The sequence below is a fragment of the Sphaeramia orbicularis genome, chromosome 9 (genome assembly GCF_902148855.1).
Source record: "Sphaeramia orbicularis chromosome 9, fSphaOr1.1, whole genome shotgun sequence".
In the NCBI taxonomy this organism is placed as follows: domain Eukaryota; kingdom Metazoa; phylum Chordata; class Actinopteri; order Kurtiformes; family Apogonidae; genus Sphaeramia; species Sphaeramia orbicularis.
In genome coordinates, this window is record NC_043965.1 from 8,690,214 (window position 1) to 8,711,402 (window position 21,189).

The 21,189-nt window shown below is 38.0% G+C and overlaps 1 protein-coding gene across 3 annotated transcripts in view; it reads left to right on the forward strand.

Annotated features, from left to right (window-relative positions):
* Positions 1–18,617, forward strand: part of rusc2 (RUN and SH3 domain containing 2) — a 58,293-nt gene extending 39,676 nt beyond the window's left edge. The window contains exons 4-14 of one of the 3 annotated variants that reach the window (XM_030142678.1): positions 2,173–2,859; positions 5,957–6,172; positions 7,876–8,046; positions 10,476–10,552; positions 12,217–12,391; positions 12,839–12,944; positions 15,450–15,496; positions 15,590–16,664; positions 17,023–17,172; positions 17,829–18,049; positions 18,080–18,617. In XM_030142678.1, coding sequence (XP_029998538.1) covers positions 2,173–2,859; positions 5,957–6,172; positions 7,876–8,046; positions 10,476–10,552; positions 12,217–12,391; positions 12,839–12,944; positions 15,450–15,496; positions 15,590–16,664; positions 17,023–17,172; positions 17,829–18,009 — 2,885 coding nt within the window. In that variant the 3' untranslated portion in view covers positions 18,010–18,049; positions 18,080–18,617. Of the gene's footprint in view, positions 1–2,172; positions 2,860–5,956; positions 6,173–7,875; positions 8,047–10,475; positions 10,553–12,216; positions 12,392–12,838; positions 12,945–15,449; positions 15,497–15,589; positions 16,665–17,022; positions 17,173–17,828 lie in introns of all 3 variants that reach the window. The other 2 variants (XM_030142677.1, XM_030142679.1) reach the window with 2 other exon arrangements.
* The last annotated feature ends 2,572 nt before the right edge of the window (positions 18,618–21,189 follow it).

The following is a 21,189-nucleotide window of genomic DNA, read 5'->3' on the forward strand; positions in this document are numbered from 1 at the left end:
GAGAAATCCAAAGCGACTTCTATCAGTTTTGAGTATGAACTGAATGCGACCCTGAAGTGACCTGCATGTGCAAAACAAGTCCTGATGTAATATGTGACCACACAGGCATGCACTGTGTTTATGGAAGTAAATATGTTTTTCCTGACGCTCCTTCTCCTGGGATGCAGAATTGTGACGTTTGTTGCATTTCAATGACATAAACGTCAGATAAATGCAACCTGGCCGTTCAGACTGAAGTCGCATTGCAAAATATCAGATAAGTATCGGATTTAGGACCACATATGAAAGTGGCCTGGGTCAGATTTGTGCTGTTCAAACTGTCTGTAACGGATCGGATACAGGTCACATATGGGCAAAAAAATCAGAATTGGGCCACATTTGCCTGCAGTCTGAACATAGCTTTATTTACAGTCATTGCAGCAATAAAATACATTTTCATTCCTTTAACAAGAACATTTGTTGCACAACAGTTACAGTGAATAACAAAGTTTGTTAAATGCAGCAGCAATAAAATATTCTGTGATGGTTCCAGTGTAGTAAAGTGAACGTATAGATATTTTCTGCCTTGTTGTCCTCGCTTCTTCTGAGCTACACTCCATGTTGTTTGTGTTGATCCTGGCGGCGTGTGCGTCACAATAAACATCCGTGGGAAACATAACAGTGGAACCAATGTTTAACAGCAGCGAAATTAAGGAAATAAAGCTTTGATTCAGGAAAATTATAAACAGTTATTACCCCAGTTTGGTTTGTTACTATGTTTGTTTGTTTAACACTTTTGCAGCAAAACTATTGATTGAATTCATACCAAATTTAGTTTATAGATTGCCAGTGACCTAGAATAGATGTCATTACATTGTGGGAAAAGTAGGTCAAAGTTTAAATTTTTTTCAAGGATTTTTTATTTATTTATTTATTTATTTATTTTTCATTTACCTATATTGAGCAAAATTTCAGATGTCTATAAAAACATAAATTTAGTTTCAGTTGACTTCAAACTTGGCACATATATGAAGAAAAATATTGTAAAATCTTGTATATTGTAACTGTGTGTTGTATTTCATGGTACTTCTTGGCCAGGACTCCCTTGAAAAAGAGGTTTTTAATCTCAATCTCAACCTCATCTGTTTTCCTGGTTAAATAAAGGTTAAATTAAAAAAATAGATAGATAGATAGATAGATAGATAGATAGATAGATAGATAGATAGATAGATAGATAGATAGATAGATAGATAGATAGATAGATAGATAGATAGATAGATAGATAGATAGATAGATAGATAGATAGATAGATAGATAACAATTGATATGGTGACATCAGCACACACATAAACATGATGACATCAGCTGGATCGATGCCAAAATAAGCTACAATACGTGCGAGGGGCGGGGTTGTTTGTGCCTGGCACCACTTTTTAATTAATTCTAGTTGATCAGTGGATTAATGCAGGGCTGTCAAACTCATTTTAGTTCAGGGGCCACATTCAGCTAAATTTGATCTGCAGTGGGCAGAACCAGTGAAATAATTACATAATAATATATAAATAATGTCAACTCCAAACTTTTCTCTATGTTTTAGAGCGAAAAAAATACATTTAAATTATGAAAAGGTTTACATCTACAAACTATCCTAAGGCTAATGACGTTCATTTTGTCTTCTGTTTATGTAAATATACTATTTTCTGTTGTTCAGACAAGTATAGTTTTATCTTGTCTGAAGAAAAGAAAATAGTATATTTACAAACTATCTTTTCAAAAGATGTGAATAACATGAACAAACTGAAAAAATAAGTGTAATTTTAAAATAGTTTTTAATAATTGTTTTAGTGTAAATACATGAAAATATTTATATTTACAAAGAGAAAAATTTGGAGTTATTACTTATAGGTTATTATGATAGTATTTTACTGAATCCTGCCCATTTGAGATTGAATTGGTCTAAATGTGGAACCTGAACTAAAAGGACTGTTTATATATTAGTGTCATTTTTGCATTTCACAAATTCATCCCAAGTGTCGGACTGGACCCTTTGGCGGGCCGGATTCGGCCCCCGGGCCGCATGTTTGACACCTGTGGATGAATGGTTTCAGCTCTGAATCTCGGCTCAGTGTTGCTGTTTCTTCAACATGATCTTTCTGCTTTAACTCCATCTACTTCCTCTTTGTCTTCCTGTAGGTTTGGCCAGCAGCTCCTCCGACAGCCATCCCACAGTGGTCCGCTACAGTAAGGAACAGCGACCCACCACCCTCCCCATCCAGCCCTTTACCTTCCACCACCCGTTTGCTTCCAAGCCCCCCCAGCCCAAGCCTCTGCTGCCCCTGCTCACGGGCTACGTCTCTGGGATGCAGGCTCGCTCCGGCTCCGGCTCCAGTTCTGGCTCCGGCTCTGGAGGTCCGGGAGGGGAAGACAGTGAGGATGCACTTGGGGGTGTGCAGGGGTACCGGTGTGCCGGGGCTGCGGCGGACCCCCCTCCTGGATCGGTCCGGCCCTCGCCTCTGGGGAGCTACTCCCCGGTTCGGCTCCAGGGGGCGGGGAGCTCCGGGTCCTGCTCCACATGCACCCATAGTCCTCCGCCCTCCCACAGCCTGTCCTGCCCTCTGTCCACAGGCCGCACCCCCCTGCACACGCCCCCAACCACCAAACAGTACAGCGGCTCCACACCTTTACTGCCCACCCCCACACCCTCATCACTGGGTGCAAAGAGGGGGGGGGTGCCACTGATGCTGCCCACGGCGCAGGGCCACTGTGTCCACCGTGGAGCTCTACCCACGCTGCCCAGGGACACGCTCAGTCCACTGGGATGTCATGACTCTGCAAAACACCCAGAGGGAAACAAAGGAGGCTTATCCAGGACTCATAATGGTGGGTTTGCATCTCATTATTTCTGCGTTGTTTCTAACAAACAAAAGAATGATGTCCTGATTTTTATACAAATATTAATGGCAACTACTTTAACAGCAATTAAATGAGACTTACAGTGGTGTGCAAAAACATTAGAACACTTGTCAAATCTTACAAAACTGGTGGTTTATTTGTTTCCAGAGCCTGAATTTCACTTTTTGCCATTGCAAAAGTTAAAGGCAAAGGTACTGAGAATATTTCACCTACAAATTTATTAGTCCAGTCCTTTTTTTTTTTTTTTTTTTTTTTTTACATTTTACTCTAATACACAGGTGTCAAACATGCAGCTCGGGGGCCAAATCCGGCCCACCAAATGCAAAAATGACACTAAGATATTAACAATCCTTTTAGCTCAGGTTCCACATTCAGACCAATTCAATCTCAAGTGGGCAGGATTCAGTAAAATACTATCATAATAACATATAAATAATGACAACTCCAAATTTTTCTCTTTGTAAATGTAAATATTTTCATGTATTTACACTAAAACAAAGTATAATTTCGCAAAAAAAAAAAAAAAAAAGTGAATCACCAGAACAAATATGAACAACCTGAAATTTCTTAAGAGAAGTAAGTGTAATTTTAACAATTTTCTGCCTGTTATTAAATGTTTTGTGTGTTGGCAGATCCACTGTGATCTGTAAGTTCTAATGTACATGTGTTAAATGATAAACTGAGGCAGAATATTGTTAAAATGACACTTATTTTTTCAGTTTGTTCATGTTATTCACATCTTTTGAAAGGATAGTTTGTAAATGTAAACCTTCTCATAATGTAAATTTACTTTTTTGCTCTTAAACTTAGAGAAAAGTTTGGTGTTGACATTATTTCTATATTATTATGTTATTATTTTACTGGTTCGGCCCACTTCAGATTTAATTTAGCTGAATGTGGCCCTGGAACTAAAATGAGTTTGACACCCCTGATCTAAGGAAACTCTCTGGAATGAGCTTCGGAGAGCGTGGAATGACATTTGGGTTGAAACTCTCAGAAAATGCATCGACACAATGCCAGAAAGATGTGCTGCTGTGATTGTTGCCAAGGGGGGCCAAACTAAATATTAGAGTAAAATGTTAAAAAAAAACCGACTGGACTAATAAATTTGTAGGTGAAATATTCTCAGTACCTATGCCTTTACCTTTTGCAATGGCAAAAAAGTGAAATTCAGGCTCTGGGAACAAATAAACCACCAGTTTTGTAAGATTTGACAAGTGTTCTAATATTTTTGCACACCACTGTATAGAGATTTTATAAGGTCCATTACCGACTATAACACCCAATAATTTCCCCCGGGGGTTAATAAAGTATTCTGAGTCTGATAAGATAAAACTTTATTGATCTCACCGTACAAATACAAAAAAGTACACAACGACAGGCGGAAACATTGAAGAGTGAACAGGAATATAAGACAGTCCCATATCTATATTAGTTGTTCTTTATGGTTGATATCAGTTATATTTAGGTATGCGTATTGGCAAGAATCTGGCGATATGATACAAATAACAATACTAGGATCACGATACTATATTTCACGATATATTATGATACTGTTAAAAAGGCAATTTTGTGTTTGTTTGAAATGATTATTTCCTGGAAGAATTGAATTACACCAGAAGTATGCCCAAACATGAAACACATTTTTATTTAATCACAACAGGATCTAATGCAGTATCACAAAATGTTCCTGTGTTAAAACTTAAATTATGTTTTGCAGACATTACAGATTAAGATCCCACTCAAATGTTCTATTCTATTAGTTCATAACTAACATCATAACATTATTTTTGTGCAATCCCGCCAAAGGAACTAACATCTGCCTCTCTCAGACAGTCAAAAGTGCTTTTAGGATGCTTCAAATAGCCATTATTTATCCCTCTGGTATCCCATCCACCAAGGCCCTTACTAAACACCAAGTGTGCCTTTTTCACACACTTGTGGAATAATGTCAAACAAATTTTCATACAATTTGTTTTTAATTCTTTTACACTTTTTTTCTTTTTCATCAACTTGAGCCATAAATAAAAATACCAAATACTGAATAATTGTCACATTTTTTAACCCTTTAAATGCTGTGTTTGTAATGTAAACAAACCATTTTTTTGGATGCAAAAAACACAAAAAATTTATTTTTTTCAGTATCCTACATAAAAAGTGGATCACATATTATTTGATTTTTTCATCCTGGCATATGTCAGTGATTAACTCCAACATTGGTTCATTTGCACGATTATTTTTGGCGCTAGGTCAAGTGTTCAAAAATACGAGCATCTGTCACCAAGTGTGCGTAAAATGCACACCTATAAATCAAACTATTAAGTATTATATATTGATTTATTTTTCTGCTCTAATTTGACTTTATTTTTGTAAATCAAGGTCAGCCCTAATCATACATATCAAATGGAAGAAATAGTGCGTTTTAGACACACCTGGGAGACAGATGCTAGTCTGGTAATTTTCTTTTGTTTACAATGTGCACATTTTAGTCGGTGGCCAGAATTTTAAAGATCATGCAAAAATGAACAACTTTTGAATTCTAACCTTATTTCAGTTGTGAAAAATAACATGAAGTTTTTTAAAACGAAGTGCAAAGTGTGCGTAAAAGGCGCACCCGGATACCAGAGGGTTAATAAAACAGTGTTAAATAATAATAAATAAGATATAAACAATAAAGAAAAACAAAAATGAACCTCCACCACATCTGCATTTGAATAAATGCCTAAAATATCGATACAGTCCTTTTTAATATCGGTACAACATTGTGAAATAAAATATCACAATATATTGCCAAACCGATATTTCCTAACACCCCTAGTTCTACTGTGTGTGTTAAGACTTTAATGAAGCCAGACTTTGTACATTCTTATTTGTTTCTCTTTCTCTTTCCTCTCTCTACATCCATTGATTTGTTTTCTCCTGTTCCACATTTTGTCAATATTTCTTTGCCTTCCCTTTTCCTATCGCTTGCTCCAAATGTTTTTTCCATCTGCTCAATAATCCCTGTTCTCACCCTAACCTGCACCCATAAACATAACCTTAACCCCCTCCCACCACCCAACAGCCCATCACCTCTCACCCCAGGCTCTCAAATGGAGGGACTATCGCCGTCGAAACCCTCTCGGGGTAGAGAGGGTTTCTGGAGCCCACTCAGCTGCAGGACAGGCCCACCTGTCTCGTAACCTTGAGCCCAGACGGGGGCCTGGACTACGACCCCCCAGGCGCAACGTCTTTGATTTCCCATCAGTCCCGTCTGGCCACACAGTGGGATGGCTCAATGGTGCTTGTCGTTTTGTTGTCCAAGTTAGGAGGATATGAGCGTCATTTATCAAAACACCATGGATGAAACAAAAAAAGACCTAAAGTTAGATACATGGTGGTTATGATGAATGTGTAACGAATCTGGATCATAAATACAGCTTCATCCAGCGTGAATTTGTGCAGAAACATCCTTGAAGACCCAAACAGCCACTGGCAACTAAAAGCATCTAGTGATCTAAAAATTTAATAACTAGTTAACTACTAATCCTATCAATACATGTAAATAAATGGTGTTAAATACCGTTTGTCATCTTTTCATGGTCATCAGATATGACCCATTTGGACGTTCAGAGGCTCCGTAGTTACCATGGGAACACCGTCATCTTCTACAACATTGATTCACCAGTAAAACCCATGGAGTTGGATCAATGACAGTAGATTGAGACGCTTGGTTTGTGTTCAGTTAATGATATATTTTGCTGAAAAAGTCACTGTTGAATTCAGGTGTTTCTTTTCTAACAGGGGTCTGGGATACAAAACAATAAGGATAAATGTTATAATATAGTTTTATATTGTGATTAGGGATGTAAACGATATGAAAATTTCATATCACGGTTATTGTGACCAAAATTATCACGGTTATCATTATTATCGCGGTATTATTGAAATTGTGCTCAAAATGTTCAAAAAGTACTAATACACACACTGAAATAATTTAACCAAGTTGTATTTAAAAAAAATAAATAAGAATAATAATAGGCACAATGTACTTTCTGTTGGCAGAAACATTCAAGTATTAACCCTTAGTGGTCTGAGCCTATTTTGTCCGTTTTTCAGTCCTTTTGATTTTGCCTTTTATACTATATAAACAAATGTTTACTATACCCATGTTTGGGATCTGTCTTTTTTTCAGCACAACTTCATTTATATCATCTGCCTATTATTTTTTTGACTTTAACTTACTATAAAAACATAAAAGGACAAAAAACACAAAAAATATATAAAATCCTATTTGAAAAATGTATATAATTTATTGCATAAATAACCAAAAGATGCTTAACAAACCTTTTCAAAACTTTAAAAGTGAATATTGGTTCTAAATATTAGGTATAGAAAATTAAAATTTGAATAAATTGAAACTATACTCAAATATTTGACATAAAAGCAGATCTTTACATAGGCGTTTTTCCCATAAAAGTGCGGTAATCAAACACGGTTATCATGATAATTAGAATTTAAACGGTAATACTAACTGTCTGCAGTTTTACCGCGGTTTATCATTACACTGGTAATCGTTACATCCCTAATTGTGATAAATATCATTGCATTGGTTAGTTTGGTTTAAGTTGTTCTTTGCTTCCAAAATGCCTCAGAGATGGTTTTTACTTAATTTCTCTCAACATTGATTTTGTTTTTTGCTTTATTTTATCTATGACGATGATTTAAGTGTTCTAACTCTAAATTTCTAAAATATTTTTCATGTTCTTACTGTATTTAATAATTTTGTACCACAACTAACCATCTACTTTCTTCAGGAGGGGGTATTTAACCGCAAATAGACAGTCAAAAAATATCAAGTTGACATCCCTGTGCAGAAACCTAAACCTAAACCTGTCTGAAGTCTGAGTTGAACATGTATCTGCTCTTGAATGATGCCTAAAGGTTTTAGTGTTTCAGTGCTGGTGTGTGTCTGACGGTGTGTTTGTGTCGGTGTTTCTGCAGGGGGTCAGTCCAACAAGCTGCAGCAGAGTCACAGTGACTACCTGCCCGATTATTTCTCCCTGACGGAGAAACCACCAGAGGAGTTCTGTCTCTCCCCCGATGCCTCCTCCTCCTCTTCCTCCTGCTCCTCCTCCCAGTCCCACATCTCTGTGGACCTGATGGAGAAGAGAGGTGAAGCACTAGTAGTTGAATATGTGGAGTCTCTTGTAACCACACCGACATAATTACATTACTACTGTTAATACTGTGCTTAGATAATACTGCAGCCTAGTTTCAGGTCCATGACTCCCAAAAGCTTCTTAGTGCAATTAAAGTAAATTAATGGTAGAACCTTTACAGCACAGGTGTCAAACATGTGGCCCGGGGGCCAAATCCGGCCCGCCAAAGGGTTCAATCCGGCCTGCAGGATGAATTTATGAAATGCAAAAATTACACTGAAAATATTAACAATCAAGGATGTTAAAATTGTTTTAGGTCATTTCAGTCTCAAAACGATCAGACCAGTAAAATACTATCATAATAACCGATAAATTATGAAAACTGCCATTTTTTCTCTTTGTTTTAGTGTAAAAAAAGTTACATTAGACAAGAATATTTACATTTACAGACTAGCCTCTTATAAAAAATGTGAATATCTGAAATGACTTAAGAGAACTATGTGGAATTTTAATAATATTCTCCCTGTTATTTAATGTTTTGTGTATTTGTAGATCCACTGTGATCTGTAAATTGTGATTTACATGTATAAATGATGAACTGAGGCCTAATATTGTTAACATTGCACTTACTTTTTTTTTTTTTAGGAATTTTCAGGTTCATAAACTACAAACAAAAAGTTAAGGATATTTTTAATTCTGGGGCAGTTTTTTTCAGTTTGGGTTCTTGCATAGCCCTTCTTACTTTTTTGTGTGTGAATTGAATTGAAACACATTTTTTAAATGACCATAGTTTTATTTACAAATGGCAAAAATGACAAAAAACATGACCCAAAAAAAAAGAAATATCCTTAACTTTTTGTTTGTAGTGTATTTGTTCATGTTATGTTCAAGTACAATTCATACATGTAAACATTTTCATTATGGAATTTAACTTCAATCTATAAACCCAGTGTGGTATGAATTCAACCAATAATTTTGCTGCTGAAGTGTTAACAAAGAAACAAACAAACCAAACCTTCAGGGGATGGGGTAATAAATAATAAATAGCATTAACTACGTTAACTTCACTACCACTGAATTATTTATGAGCAAAACCTCAGGTGAAAACATATTCTGAGACTTATTTAGAAACTGTTATCTGGTAGAGTTGCTAGTTGTAGTTCATAAGGTCACTTTTTACAGTTAATATTCTGAAGCTAAAATTTACTTGGGGGTCAAATGAGTGGACATTTTTGTCAAAAAAAATGTTGTAAGACATGCATAGAACTGTGTTGAAATAGTGCTAATACATTTGTGCACAGACTACTGATATTATTTGACAGTGGAAGCTCTATTTTCAGAAATATTAGATTTTGAATATGGTATAATAGGGTTAGGGTTAATATGGTATAATAACCCTAACACCTGGTGGGGGGGTGGGGGCATTGAAATTAATAAATTCAGTATAGAACAGAATATAGCATAGAATAGAAAATAATAACACAGAATAGAAAAAATAAATTAGAATATAAATGTTAAAATAGCATTAGAAAGAGCATAAATAACTGTTGGACGGACGTGACATTACCCATGATGCTCTGGTCAGTACCAGTACTTTATTAGTAATAAACTTATATACTTACTATTGCTAATTCTCCTCTTATTCATAAATGTTAGTATTGTGGATCTAAAACAATAATAGTTTAACAAAAACACAAAATGTGGCAGTGGACGGATGTGACATGGTTGTTACAGATCCCATCATACTGATGCTCTGCAGCCATGTCACCGTTTACACTAATGATCCCTGTGCAAAAACTAGGACCAGAATTATTTATTGTATAGTTTATCATCATACTAAAGAGGAAATAACAATATAGAATTGTTATTTCTTTTTAAAAATGCTTATTATTAGAACACTGTTGATTTAAAAAGTGAGGTGTGACATTCTTAATGTATGTATTGGTGTAACATAAGCAGGATGGATCAGCACCATACTCCAGATTGAACCTGTAAAAATAAAACATGTGATATGTAGGAGAGAATCTGGTAAGAAAAATTGGGGAATCTAAAAGAATAGAATATTTGTTTTTCAGGTAAATTCAGTTCAAATATAACTTGGCCATTTGTGACATGAAAATATAGCATTAATTGTGATGAAATTGGACATTTTTGAGCTGAAAACATAGTTCATATGAGCATCAAAATGTTGAACAGAACTGAAATCCTGTACATTTGCATAACTTGCATTTACCAACACAAAGTTCCTTTGGGGATTCACTTATATTGATTTCTAATGCACAAAGACAGAAATTATATATATGTACACACACACACACACACACACACACCAGGTAAAAAAAAACAAACCTCATTGAGGTTACAGTCTCTCTTTTGTCTGGTTTTATGCAGAATGAACTGATGTCTGTTTTTGTGTGTCCATCTTCCCCTTCTCTCTGTCAGGTTTGGTGAAAGCCGTGAACACCGCCGTCGATCTGATCGTGGCTCACTTTGGTACCAGTAGAGATCCAGATGTAAAGGTAGGATTTGTCACTATGAATTGTATTACAGTGGTGCCTTGACTTATGAGTTTTCCGAGTTATGAACCATCGTTCGGTCGATTTATTATTTTGAGTTGTGAGTCGAGATCCAAGTTATGAGTGAGGTTCAGATATGCCGCCGCTAGTTGTCGTAATCAATAAACAGAAACAGATGTTGGAGGACTAGTAAGTATTCAGGTCTCTCTGATCCTCCATCTCTCTGCTCATCATGGTGTCTTGAGGAGGACTGACGGGTTCCTCCTCTAAACCCCATGTTTCCACCAGGCGGCTCCAGAGGCACATGTGGCTCTTTCATCCCTCTGCTGCAGCTCCCTGTGGCTTTGGAAAGTTAATAATAAGTATTCAATTTACATTTCCTTTATTATAGTTTGTTAATTTTTTAAAATATAATTCTAAATTTGAAGATTATGGTGATATTAGGCATTACGGGTATTACCTTCTGCTGTCGCTGTCCAGAGGGGAGGTGCTGAAACGCTTTGTCAGGAAGAGGTGAAAAGAGGTCATCCACAACATGTCAAATACATCTACACAAACATCAATATGCGTTGGAGATAAGGTCGATATAACTTACATGCTACTCATAAGTTAGAAATAAGTTTTGGATACACTAGACATTATCTCGACATGTTTAGACTTATGGGGCTGGAACGGATTAATGGCATTTCAATTAATTTCAATAGGGAAAACTGACTTGATATATGAATGAATAATGCAGCGTTTCATCTATGTGGTATCGGCTCGACTCAACTCGGCCTTTTTGCATTTCCATTACAAAAAAGGGCCTGGAATCTGGTACCCGGTACTAGTTTTTTGGCATTACCTCCTCCGAGGTTCCAGGACTGGGGACCAGATACTAAAAGGTGACGTGTAAACACTGCAGACCGCTGATTGGTCAGAGAGTCGTCTCTGTGACCCACTGTTTTACAAAAAACAGATGCGGAAGTTTACAGTAAAAATAGCGGTAGGTTAATCCACACGTTGACAGCCCGCAAAACTACACCATGGTTTGTCGAGGAGGTTCAGACGTAAAAATTCAGCGTGAGCTTGATGAGATAACACATAATGAACGAGTTTATCAGTAACTCTCTGAGCAGACGACACGGAAGTAATGCACCACATCGCTATGATGACCAGGTACTGTAAAATCTGTAGTATCCTGTAATGGAAACGGTCTCCAGGAATAGGACCTGGTACCCGAGTCGAGTCGAGCCGAGCCGAGTCAGTTCCACCAAGTGGAAACGCGGCATAATATATAAACTGCATTACGAGCTTGGTCACAGAATGAATTAAACTCATACGTCAAGGTATCTCTGTATTTTTTTTATGTGCTACTCAGGGCTAGATCCATGATTACACAGCTTCTGGAAAGGTAAAACAAGGTAAAAAAAAAAAAAATCTAGCTTGTTAGTTGTGATTTATGATTAAATATTGATTCTCTGACTCCTGAAATTTTGGGTTTTGTTTTGATTTAGTTAAAACACATAACACCTTTTTTGATGAGGTACACTGATTTTAACATCTGTTTTCTTGGGTGTTTTGCATGTTTCCGTGGCATATTTGACAAACCTGATTAATGCTTTTTTTTGCCATGTCACCTGTCACTCATGTCTGTTATTTCTTCCCTTTTCTCTGCATCCTTTAAGGCCAAGCTGGGGAACAGTTGGGTCAGTCCCAATGTGGGTCATCTCATCCTGAAGTACCTGTGCCCCGCCCTCCATGAGGTGCTGCAGGATGGGCTGAAGGCCTACGTCCTGGACCTGATCATCGGACAGCGCCGCTGTCAGCCCTGGAGCCTGGTGGAGGCGTCCACTCAGCTGGGTGGGTACACTGCTGTGGACTGGACGGGGGTTTTTGAGAGGGGCACGGGAACATTTCACTACTGACACTTTTCATGATCATGTTTTTTTTTCATTCACGAGTCCATCCATGAAGTCCACGAGCTGCCTCACATTATTGATGGTTGGCTATGTGTTACTAACCTATTACTAATCTGCATTTTACTACTTTCTGTCCTGATGTAAATATGCAAATTAACTCAACCAGAAAGACACAGCAGTGAGGATAGTTTTAAACCCCTTGTTGCAGTTTATCATTTCAGGAAGTTTCTCACCAGCTTCATACTGCAACTCTTAAAAGTATTATTAACAGCAGAAATAATCCAAACTATACACATTTTTCCACAGCACTTGTCTAAGAAAATGAGCCAAAGTTAAATCTGCTGTGTTTTAACGTCTTTTAATCCTTTGTCATGTGTTTGTTCTTCAGGCCCGTCCACTCGTGTTCTGCACAGTCTGTTTTCAAAGGTCAGTCAGTTCTCAGAACTCACCAGCCACAGCATGAGACTCAACGCCTTCATCTTTGGCCTCCTCAAGTGAGTCACTTTTATAAACTTCTACAAGAGTGATTTATGTCATCACTATTTCCAGCATTTGAGCTTTGGCTTTGAGTAATCAGATAATTGTAATAATCAGGTGTGACACATTTACATTCACTTCAGAAATGCCATCAAATACAATCAGAAAACCTTGGTTTAGACCACAGGTGTCAAACATACAGCCCGGGGGCCAAATCCGGCCCCGCCAAAGGGTCCAGTCTGGCCCCTGGGATGAATTTGTGAAATGCAGAAATTACACTAAGATATTAATGATCCTTTCAGGTTCCACATTCAGACCAATTTAATCTCCAGTGGGTCGGATCAGTCAAATACTATCAGAATAACCTATAAATACTAATACTCACAACTCCAACAAATATGAACATTTTGAAATGTCTGAAGTGTAATTTTACCAATATTCTGCCTGTTATTAGATGTTTTGTGTATTTGTAGATCCACTGTGATCTGTACATTTTAATGTACATGTGTAAATGATAAACTGAGACATAATATTGTTAAAATTGCACTTTGTTTTAAGAAATGTGTTCATGTTATTCACAGTGTTTTAAAGGATAGTTGGTAAATGGGAACATTTTCATCGCATAATTTTACTTTTTTTGCTCTTAAACATCGAGGAAAGTTTGGAGTTGACATTATTTATATATTATTATGTTATTTTTTTCAGTGGTCCGGCCCACTGCAGATCAAATTTGGCTTAATGTGGCCCCTGAACTAAAATGAGTTTGACATCCCTGGTTTAGACGTTTCAGTCCATTTATGGATTTCTTTTGGAGTTCGTACGTACGTAGTGATGGCAGACTCAAACTTCATATTACTGTCTTTCACTCACGTTTTATTACATCTGTTCTGTTTTCTACAATTTATTGTTTTTACACGTGTGGATGTAAAATAACTAAATAAATCAGATTAATCTGTGTACATGCAGGAAGACATCTGAGTATTGGGGAGTAATCTGGGTGTGGTAATCTGATTTCTCACAATCTTGCTCACTTGAATAATCTGATAACTCCAGAAATCAATAATAATCGGAGTATTCGTTTGAATGTAAACGGGCTCAGTGTCTGCAAATCAGTTTTCATCAGGGCTTCAACCTCAGTCTTGTGCATGACAGTACTGTGGACTCTTTGGTTAGTCTTAAGGTTTAATAACACCTTGTTTGATTGACCATATTTCGGTGAGTATCCACTGGCATGAACACAGCACCACTGTGGCACTGGAGGTCATTGTTTATTTAACAGTACCTGTCATTTCTTTGTGTATTTCCGTAATTTATGCCACATGTGTTCTGAACAGTATTGATTATAAACGCCAAAAGACTAATCCCCTTAACGTCGTCTGTTGCAAATTTGCATCAAATCATTTCCATTGTGGAATCAGCTGAGTTATCATATGTATTCCCTCAATGCTGGTTTGGTCATGTTCAATACATACATAGTCAGGACACTGAAAATCATTTAGTGGCATCAGTGGAACCATCTCCTGAGACAAGAAAGTCTGCTTTATTATTTTCTGCCTTTTGTCAAATATTTGCATCGTCCACAAATTTCTATCTAGTTTTATGTGCTATAGTCAAACTAACAATCACAACTTAATTTAGCATCTGCTTGAAAACAAAAACAGAACTATTTAATTTTTTTATATTCTTGTTCATAAATTTGAGCGCTACAGGCCAGTATTAACTAGGGTGACCAGTTGTCCCACTTTGTGTGGGACTATACAGCATTATGACCTATTTTTCGACATTCCAAAAATTGAGACGATGTCCCACATTTGATTTGCCTCTCCAAAGTGCAGGACAGTCACCTTTCTCCAAACATGACGTGTCATTTTATAGCTGAGAGAGCCTTATCACCATTGGCTGTGTCCTCTGTCAATCAACCAACATACACGTGGGGTCAGGAGTCCATCGGCCTGTCACCAGTGTCACTGACACAAAAAACAAAGGCAAAAGACTCAGACATCGGCATGCAAACATCGGTGGAAAACATGGAAACTGCGCGCAAAAAAGAAGATGCAGCTACAAAAAAGAATCGGAAAATGTTTTAAAGTTGTTGAAACCTTGATGAAAAAAAGCAAAAAATAAATTCCCAGTGCAAAAATATGCATGCTGTGTGCAAGCAAATCAAGTTGTTATTATTCATATTTATAAGCTCGACATTAAGATAGACAATAAGATGGACATTGTTTAAAAATCTAGACTTTGCTTCAGCATTACAGTTATGTGTCCCTTATTGTCCCACACAAACACACTCCTTGTCCCATATGTGACTCATAAGCACCTGGTCACCTTAGTATTAGCAGTTATGAGACTTGTCTTAAAATGTATAGAAAAAGCCAAAATAGTTATCACTATTATTTGTATGGCAGTTAATCATGTTGTGATTGTGACTGTCCCAGCTCAGAGGGTAAATTCTGCTGCAGGACACTTCTGTTGCATTTCTTCTGCCATTGTCTTTAAATCTGATTTGCTTGATGTTTCAGCCTTAAATCTCTGGAGTTCTGGTTTAATCACCTTTACATACATGAAGGTAAGGAGAAACCCAGACCCTTAACTCAGGATTAATTCTTTGTGCATGAAGCATTACTGCTAATATTTGTGTCTGTTCTGTGTCTTTTGTCAGATATCATCGGGGCACACTACAACCCATGGGGTTTCCTCCCTCTGGCGCACGGTCCATGTCAGCCTCTGTTTGAGGAGCTCCTCCTTCTGCTGCAGCCGTTGTCCCTTCTGCCGTTTGACCTGGACCTCCTCTTTGAACCTCATCTCCTCCAGAAGGGCCAGGAGCATCTACGTCACAAGGAGCAGCTGTGCTCTGCAGGCCAGAGCGTGGATCAGTCGACTCGCTCCACTTTCCAGCTCATGAGGGGCTGGAGCACCACCGTAAGCGAAATGGTTAGAGATTCAAATGGTGATTTCAAGAGAGAGAAGCCACGTCTCAGAAGAGAGGGAACATGGCCGAGGTTGGAGGGAAGCACACTGAAAGGAGATGTCAAATCAAAACTGAGGACAGACAGCACAGTTACAGAGAGCATGTCAGCTGGACCTGTTAGCAGACAGACAATGATGGAAGAAGAGTTTTCTACACTTTGGAAAGAAAGAGCATGGATGGGTGGGCAGAGGGTGAAGGGAGTAGGACAAGACAGGCAAGAAGAGTGTGAAGATGGACTGGAGAATTCCAGGAGGAAGGACAGAGACTGGGATCTGACAAATGATGGGCGTCAGCGACAAGAAAGACAAGCTGGCTGGTGGTACCAGCTCATGCAGTCGTCTCAGGTCTACATCAACCAGTCAACTGAGGGTTCGAAGTTTGTTAAGACAGAAAAGAAGAAGAAGTCATCAGATAAACGACAAGGCCACCTGCCACCCACCAGAGAAGGTGTGGTGGAAGGGGCGGAGTCAAGCCAGGAAGGGGAGGTGTCCCAAAATAGACAAAGTTGTTGTAGCTCCAGTGGGGAATCAGGATCAGGATCCAGAGGGAGGCCCTCATGGATGGGTAGCCCACCAGAGTCTGTACTCAACCAGGAAAAAGACACTAAATCTCCGGAGGCTACAGGGACCAGGGCCCAAGCTGCAGCCCAAGAGGAAAGCCCCTCACAGGGACAGAGTCTGCGATGGAGCAGGCTCTTTGGATCCAGCGTTGGCTCTCAGCCAAAGGGGGAGGGGGCTGAACAGAGAGGAAAAGTTCCAAAGAGCAGGTAATATTAAAGTTGAAGAACCAACCCTTTGCTATGCAATACATCTTCCCAAAGAAACAAAAGCATAGTCATGTAATAATGACCTCTGAAGTATCAGACAGGTGACAGAAGGACTAGAATAATATGCATTTGACAGCTAACAAGATAGTATGGATTTGATCAAAAGGGGAAGATGCTAATATTCGCGAGGACAGCAAAGACAACAGATTATAACTTACATTGTAACTCTTAACTCTTTATGTTACTCTTTAGGTAGCTGTATACTATTTGAAATGAAGCAAATGCTGTACACCACATAAAACACCGCTATCAACACATTTTTTGTCTTTCTTTTTGCATTTTTCTGTCTGTGTTTCAGGCCACCTTCAGGCTGGCTCGGTCTGGATAGGTCAGTTTTTGATCTTGTAGCTCAAACTATCGGAGCAGGAATTGAGAAGAAGTCAGAGCCTCCGGTCGTACCCACACTTCCAACAGTCAAAACAACACAAGTCAAACCAACATGTTCATGGTAAGTCTTATATATGTTAGTCTATGCACAACAGTGACTGTGTAATCAAATGATTTCATGATTTCTCACTTGGTCCTAATAATTACCAGTGAACTGCTGTTGGTCAGTTAATCAGAGAATAATCTGGTCTGTAAAATGTCAGGTTAAAAATGTCTATCACAGTTCAGTAAAGCCTTCATATTGGCTTGTTTTGCTTGACTACATGCCCATTGCCTCCAAATGTCCTCTTTCCTTTAAAACCCAACACTGTTTATACTACACCTTATAAAATTCCAGTTCCAGTTTTTTGGCTCACAGACTACCTGACAAGAAGACCACAGTTTGTTAGGCTGGGGAACAGTAATGAACGACACTGGTGCTCCACAGGGCAATGTTTCAGCTCCCATCTTGTTCACATTGTATATAGTGGACTTTAAGTACAACTCCGGTGTCAGACTTGTAGGCTTCATGCCCTGTTTTGATGTCATCACTTATTCTAAAATGTTGATTGGACTTGTTAGGGTTTTTAGCGTAGGACTAGACGGTGACCACTCTTGGGAGTAGCTGAACTAAGCATCACTTAAGCCGTAACGGTAAACTATTGGCTTTCTGAAACAGTGAGTTACTAATTAATCATACCAGGTCTGCTAACTTTTTTTTATTCTGTTTTTCTTCAGTGAAGTGCGGGCTTTGTGTCATCACATTGCCACTGAACCAGGACAGCTGAGCTTCAACAAAGGTGACATCCTACAGGTTTTGAGCAAGGCCGACCCAGACTGGTTGCTCTGCGCTCTGGACTCCTGTCAGGGTTTGGTGCCCATCATATATGTCACCCTTAACAGCACCGAGGACAGTTAAGATGGGCAGTACTGAGCTATAACTGCCCCTGGAGGAAATCATAAAGAAGATGGAGGCAAGCGTTTCCCACGCACCTACTGCAGGCTGGTTTTGGTTTAATGGGGAAAACTGTACATTTGGGATACTTCTTAAAAAATAAACATTGTATATATAAAACACGAAGAAACATGTAAAGACAAAACATGTTCAAACATGTGCAAGGGAAGCATGCAGGCTTGAACACAAACTGACATCTACATTTGGACAAGTGTGCATGTATACATCCAAAAGACCAGACAAGAACCAAACCCAAAGGCTTTCCAACACACAGTAGGGTGGCGCTTTGTTCTCTGTGATAGCATAACTATGTGACAGTCCCTTCTATATACTGCATAGGGCATGAGGAGAGTCTCCTCACACTCCACTTCACTCTATCAGACAAAAAAACATGCCTAGCTGTACTTGGTTGGTTGTACTATCTATACTTTCACCTTGCTGTGCCACACTGGAAACACATATTGTCCAATGAAAAGTCAAGCGGGTTTAATGTCCAGTTGCTTTTTTTATTGCTCTTTGATCTCATTCTTGTAGAAACCTTGCTTTATTGTAAGATTTAGGCCAAAAAAAAACAAAAGTGACCTCTTGATCTTGTCCGGGTCCAGAGTAGAGGTGTGATTGAGCCGGTAGAAGTCATCAGAGAAAACGCCTGTTCATAATCATTACTGACATCACACCAGCAACATTATAGATGGTCATCATGCGTAGTCTTAAAGTCATACAAAAAAGAAGATGGACAGAACATGACGTATCATCTTTCTTACCCATTTAACCATAATTTATTCATTTCCTGCTGCGAGGCTCTGTCAAAACAACAACACTGCAGATCCATCACTTCTGTTATTACCCATTAGTACACAAACCAGTTAGTCTTAACCCATTATACTGTTACTGTTCGTTTTATGCAATGTCACCTCACAGCGAAAAGGTCCAGGGTTTGATGAGTTTGCATGTTCTCCCTGTGTTTGCGTGGGTTCTTGGGCTTCCTCCGACCGTCCAAAACCATACATTTAATAATAGGTCAGTGGGTCAGTGTAAATCACCCATAGGTGTGAATGTGAAAGTGAATGGTTGTTCATCTCTATATGAATGTCAGCTCTGCAATGAATTGGTGACATGTTCAGGGTGAACCCCACCTTTGCCCACTGATAACCCGAGATAAGCCCCACAGATTGGTATTTTTCTGTGGATGCAGAGACATAATGCAGAATTGCCTTTTATTCCGCCTTCTGGAGAAATTCATGGTTTAACCCATAAAGACCCAAACAGCCACTGGCGACCAAAATAATCTACTGATGTAAAATGTTTAATACCTGTTGATCCATGTAAATAACTGGTGTAAAATACAGTTTGTCATATTTTCGTGGTCATCAGATATGACCCATTTGGACGTTCAGAGGCTCCGTAGTGAACATGGAAACACTGTCATCTTCTACAACATTGATTCACCAGTAAAACCAATGGAGTTGGATCAATGACAGTGGATGGAGATGTTCGTTTTGTGTTCAGTTCATTACAGATTTGCTGAAAAAGTCACTTTTTCTTCAATTTTCTTTGTTTTTGATATAATGGTCAACTTTCATCTGAGCCTTTATGAACATCTACATGATCAGTAAGTTAAATATAGGAAAATACATGATTTACACTGAAAAAAAATGCAAAATATGCAGGATAATATTACAATTATTGTTGAAACTTAACAAAGCTTAAATATAGATGAAAAAATCATTTGGGAATTGCCACAAAAGTAGCACTGGGTCTTTATGGGTTAAGTGCATGTAATTGTGCAAAAATCATCCACCATCCTACATATCAATCCCCTCCAGGACATGAAATGAGTGGCTTTACAGTTTCTCCTGTGTATTTAGTCTGATGGTACATACTATAAATGAATATATGACTTACACTACCAGTCAAAAGTTTGGACTCACCTCCTCATTTAAATGGCATTAGATGGACCACAGATGGCTGACAAGTGCTCAGCATCACTGGGAACTACTTCAAGACTTTTGGAAAACATTTCAGGTGACAACTGCATGAAGTTCTTCGAGAGAATGCCAAGAATGTGCAAAGCAGTAATAAAAGCAAAATGTGGGTATTTTGAAGAATCTAAAATATAAAACGTGCTTTGAGTTATGTCACTTTTTTTTTTAACTACTTAATTCCATGTCTGTTCATTCATAGTTTTAATCCCTTCAATGAGAATCTCGAATGTAAATAGTCATGAAAATAAAGTAAAACCAGGTGAGTCCAAACTTTTGACTGGTAGTGTAGTGTAAAGTGCTTTTTATTGACCAGCTCCATTAATTACCGGTCAGGAGAAGCATCTAAACAAACAGAAAATGAAGGATGTCCAATGAAAGCAAAGTATAGCTGTGGAGGTCTTGTTGAATGAGTTCTAGAAATTCATAGCTGACAGAAATCGTTGCCTAATTACTCAGTTGCATTTCAACAGCAGTTAAAGATGTCATTTATGCCTTAAACTGCTTTAGGGAAAAAAGGGAGATGAGCCCTGTTGGACACTTCATGGCTTGTGGCCTGATATTTGTCTTGACATCAACTATATTTTGTAAATACTGACGTGTCTAAGAACACAGTTGCCCATGTACAGATTTTTCTTGAGCCAAAAGGAAAGTATTGTGCAGAAATGAAGGTAATTTTTTTAATGTTAGAAGATAAATACATTTTGTGATGGTAGCCATGTGGGCAATCTGCGTTAGTACTGTATAAGCCAGGTATAGGTATATGCAAGAAAAAGTGGAAATGTGGCCTTAAGTTCAAAGTAACCTTCAAAGTAAAGACAAAAAAGCTCAAATTCTGACTGTATTGTATGTACCTGGATATGTGTTGCCCAGTCCAACTAATAAAACTAAAATGTACATTTATTTATGAAGGATTACTTTTAGACATAATATTACCATTTTATTTTTCTTCTTGTGCATTAATGTACAGATTTAGTTTTGTATATTATATTTAACATTAAATTTCATGAAAACATAATAGTCTATCCTCATTGAAATGTAAATATATTTAAATTCTTGAATGGTTAATTTCTGTCATAGACATACAAGTGAATGTTATCACTGATTTATTAACTAATTTCATTTAATTTTAAATACTGTCAAAGCAAGCATAAGTCTTAGT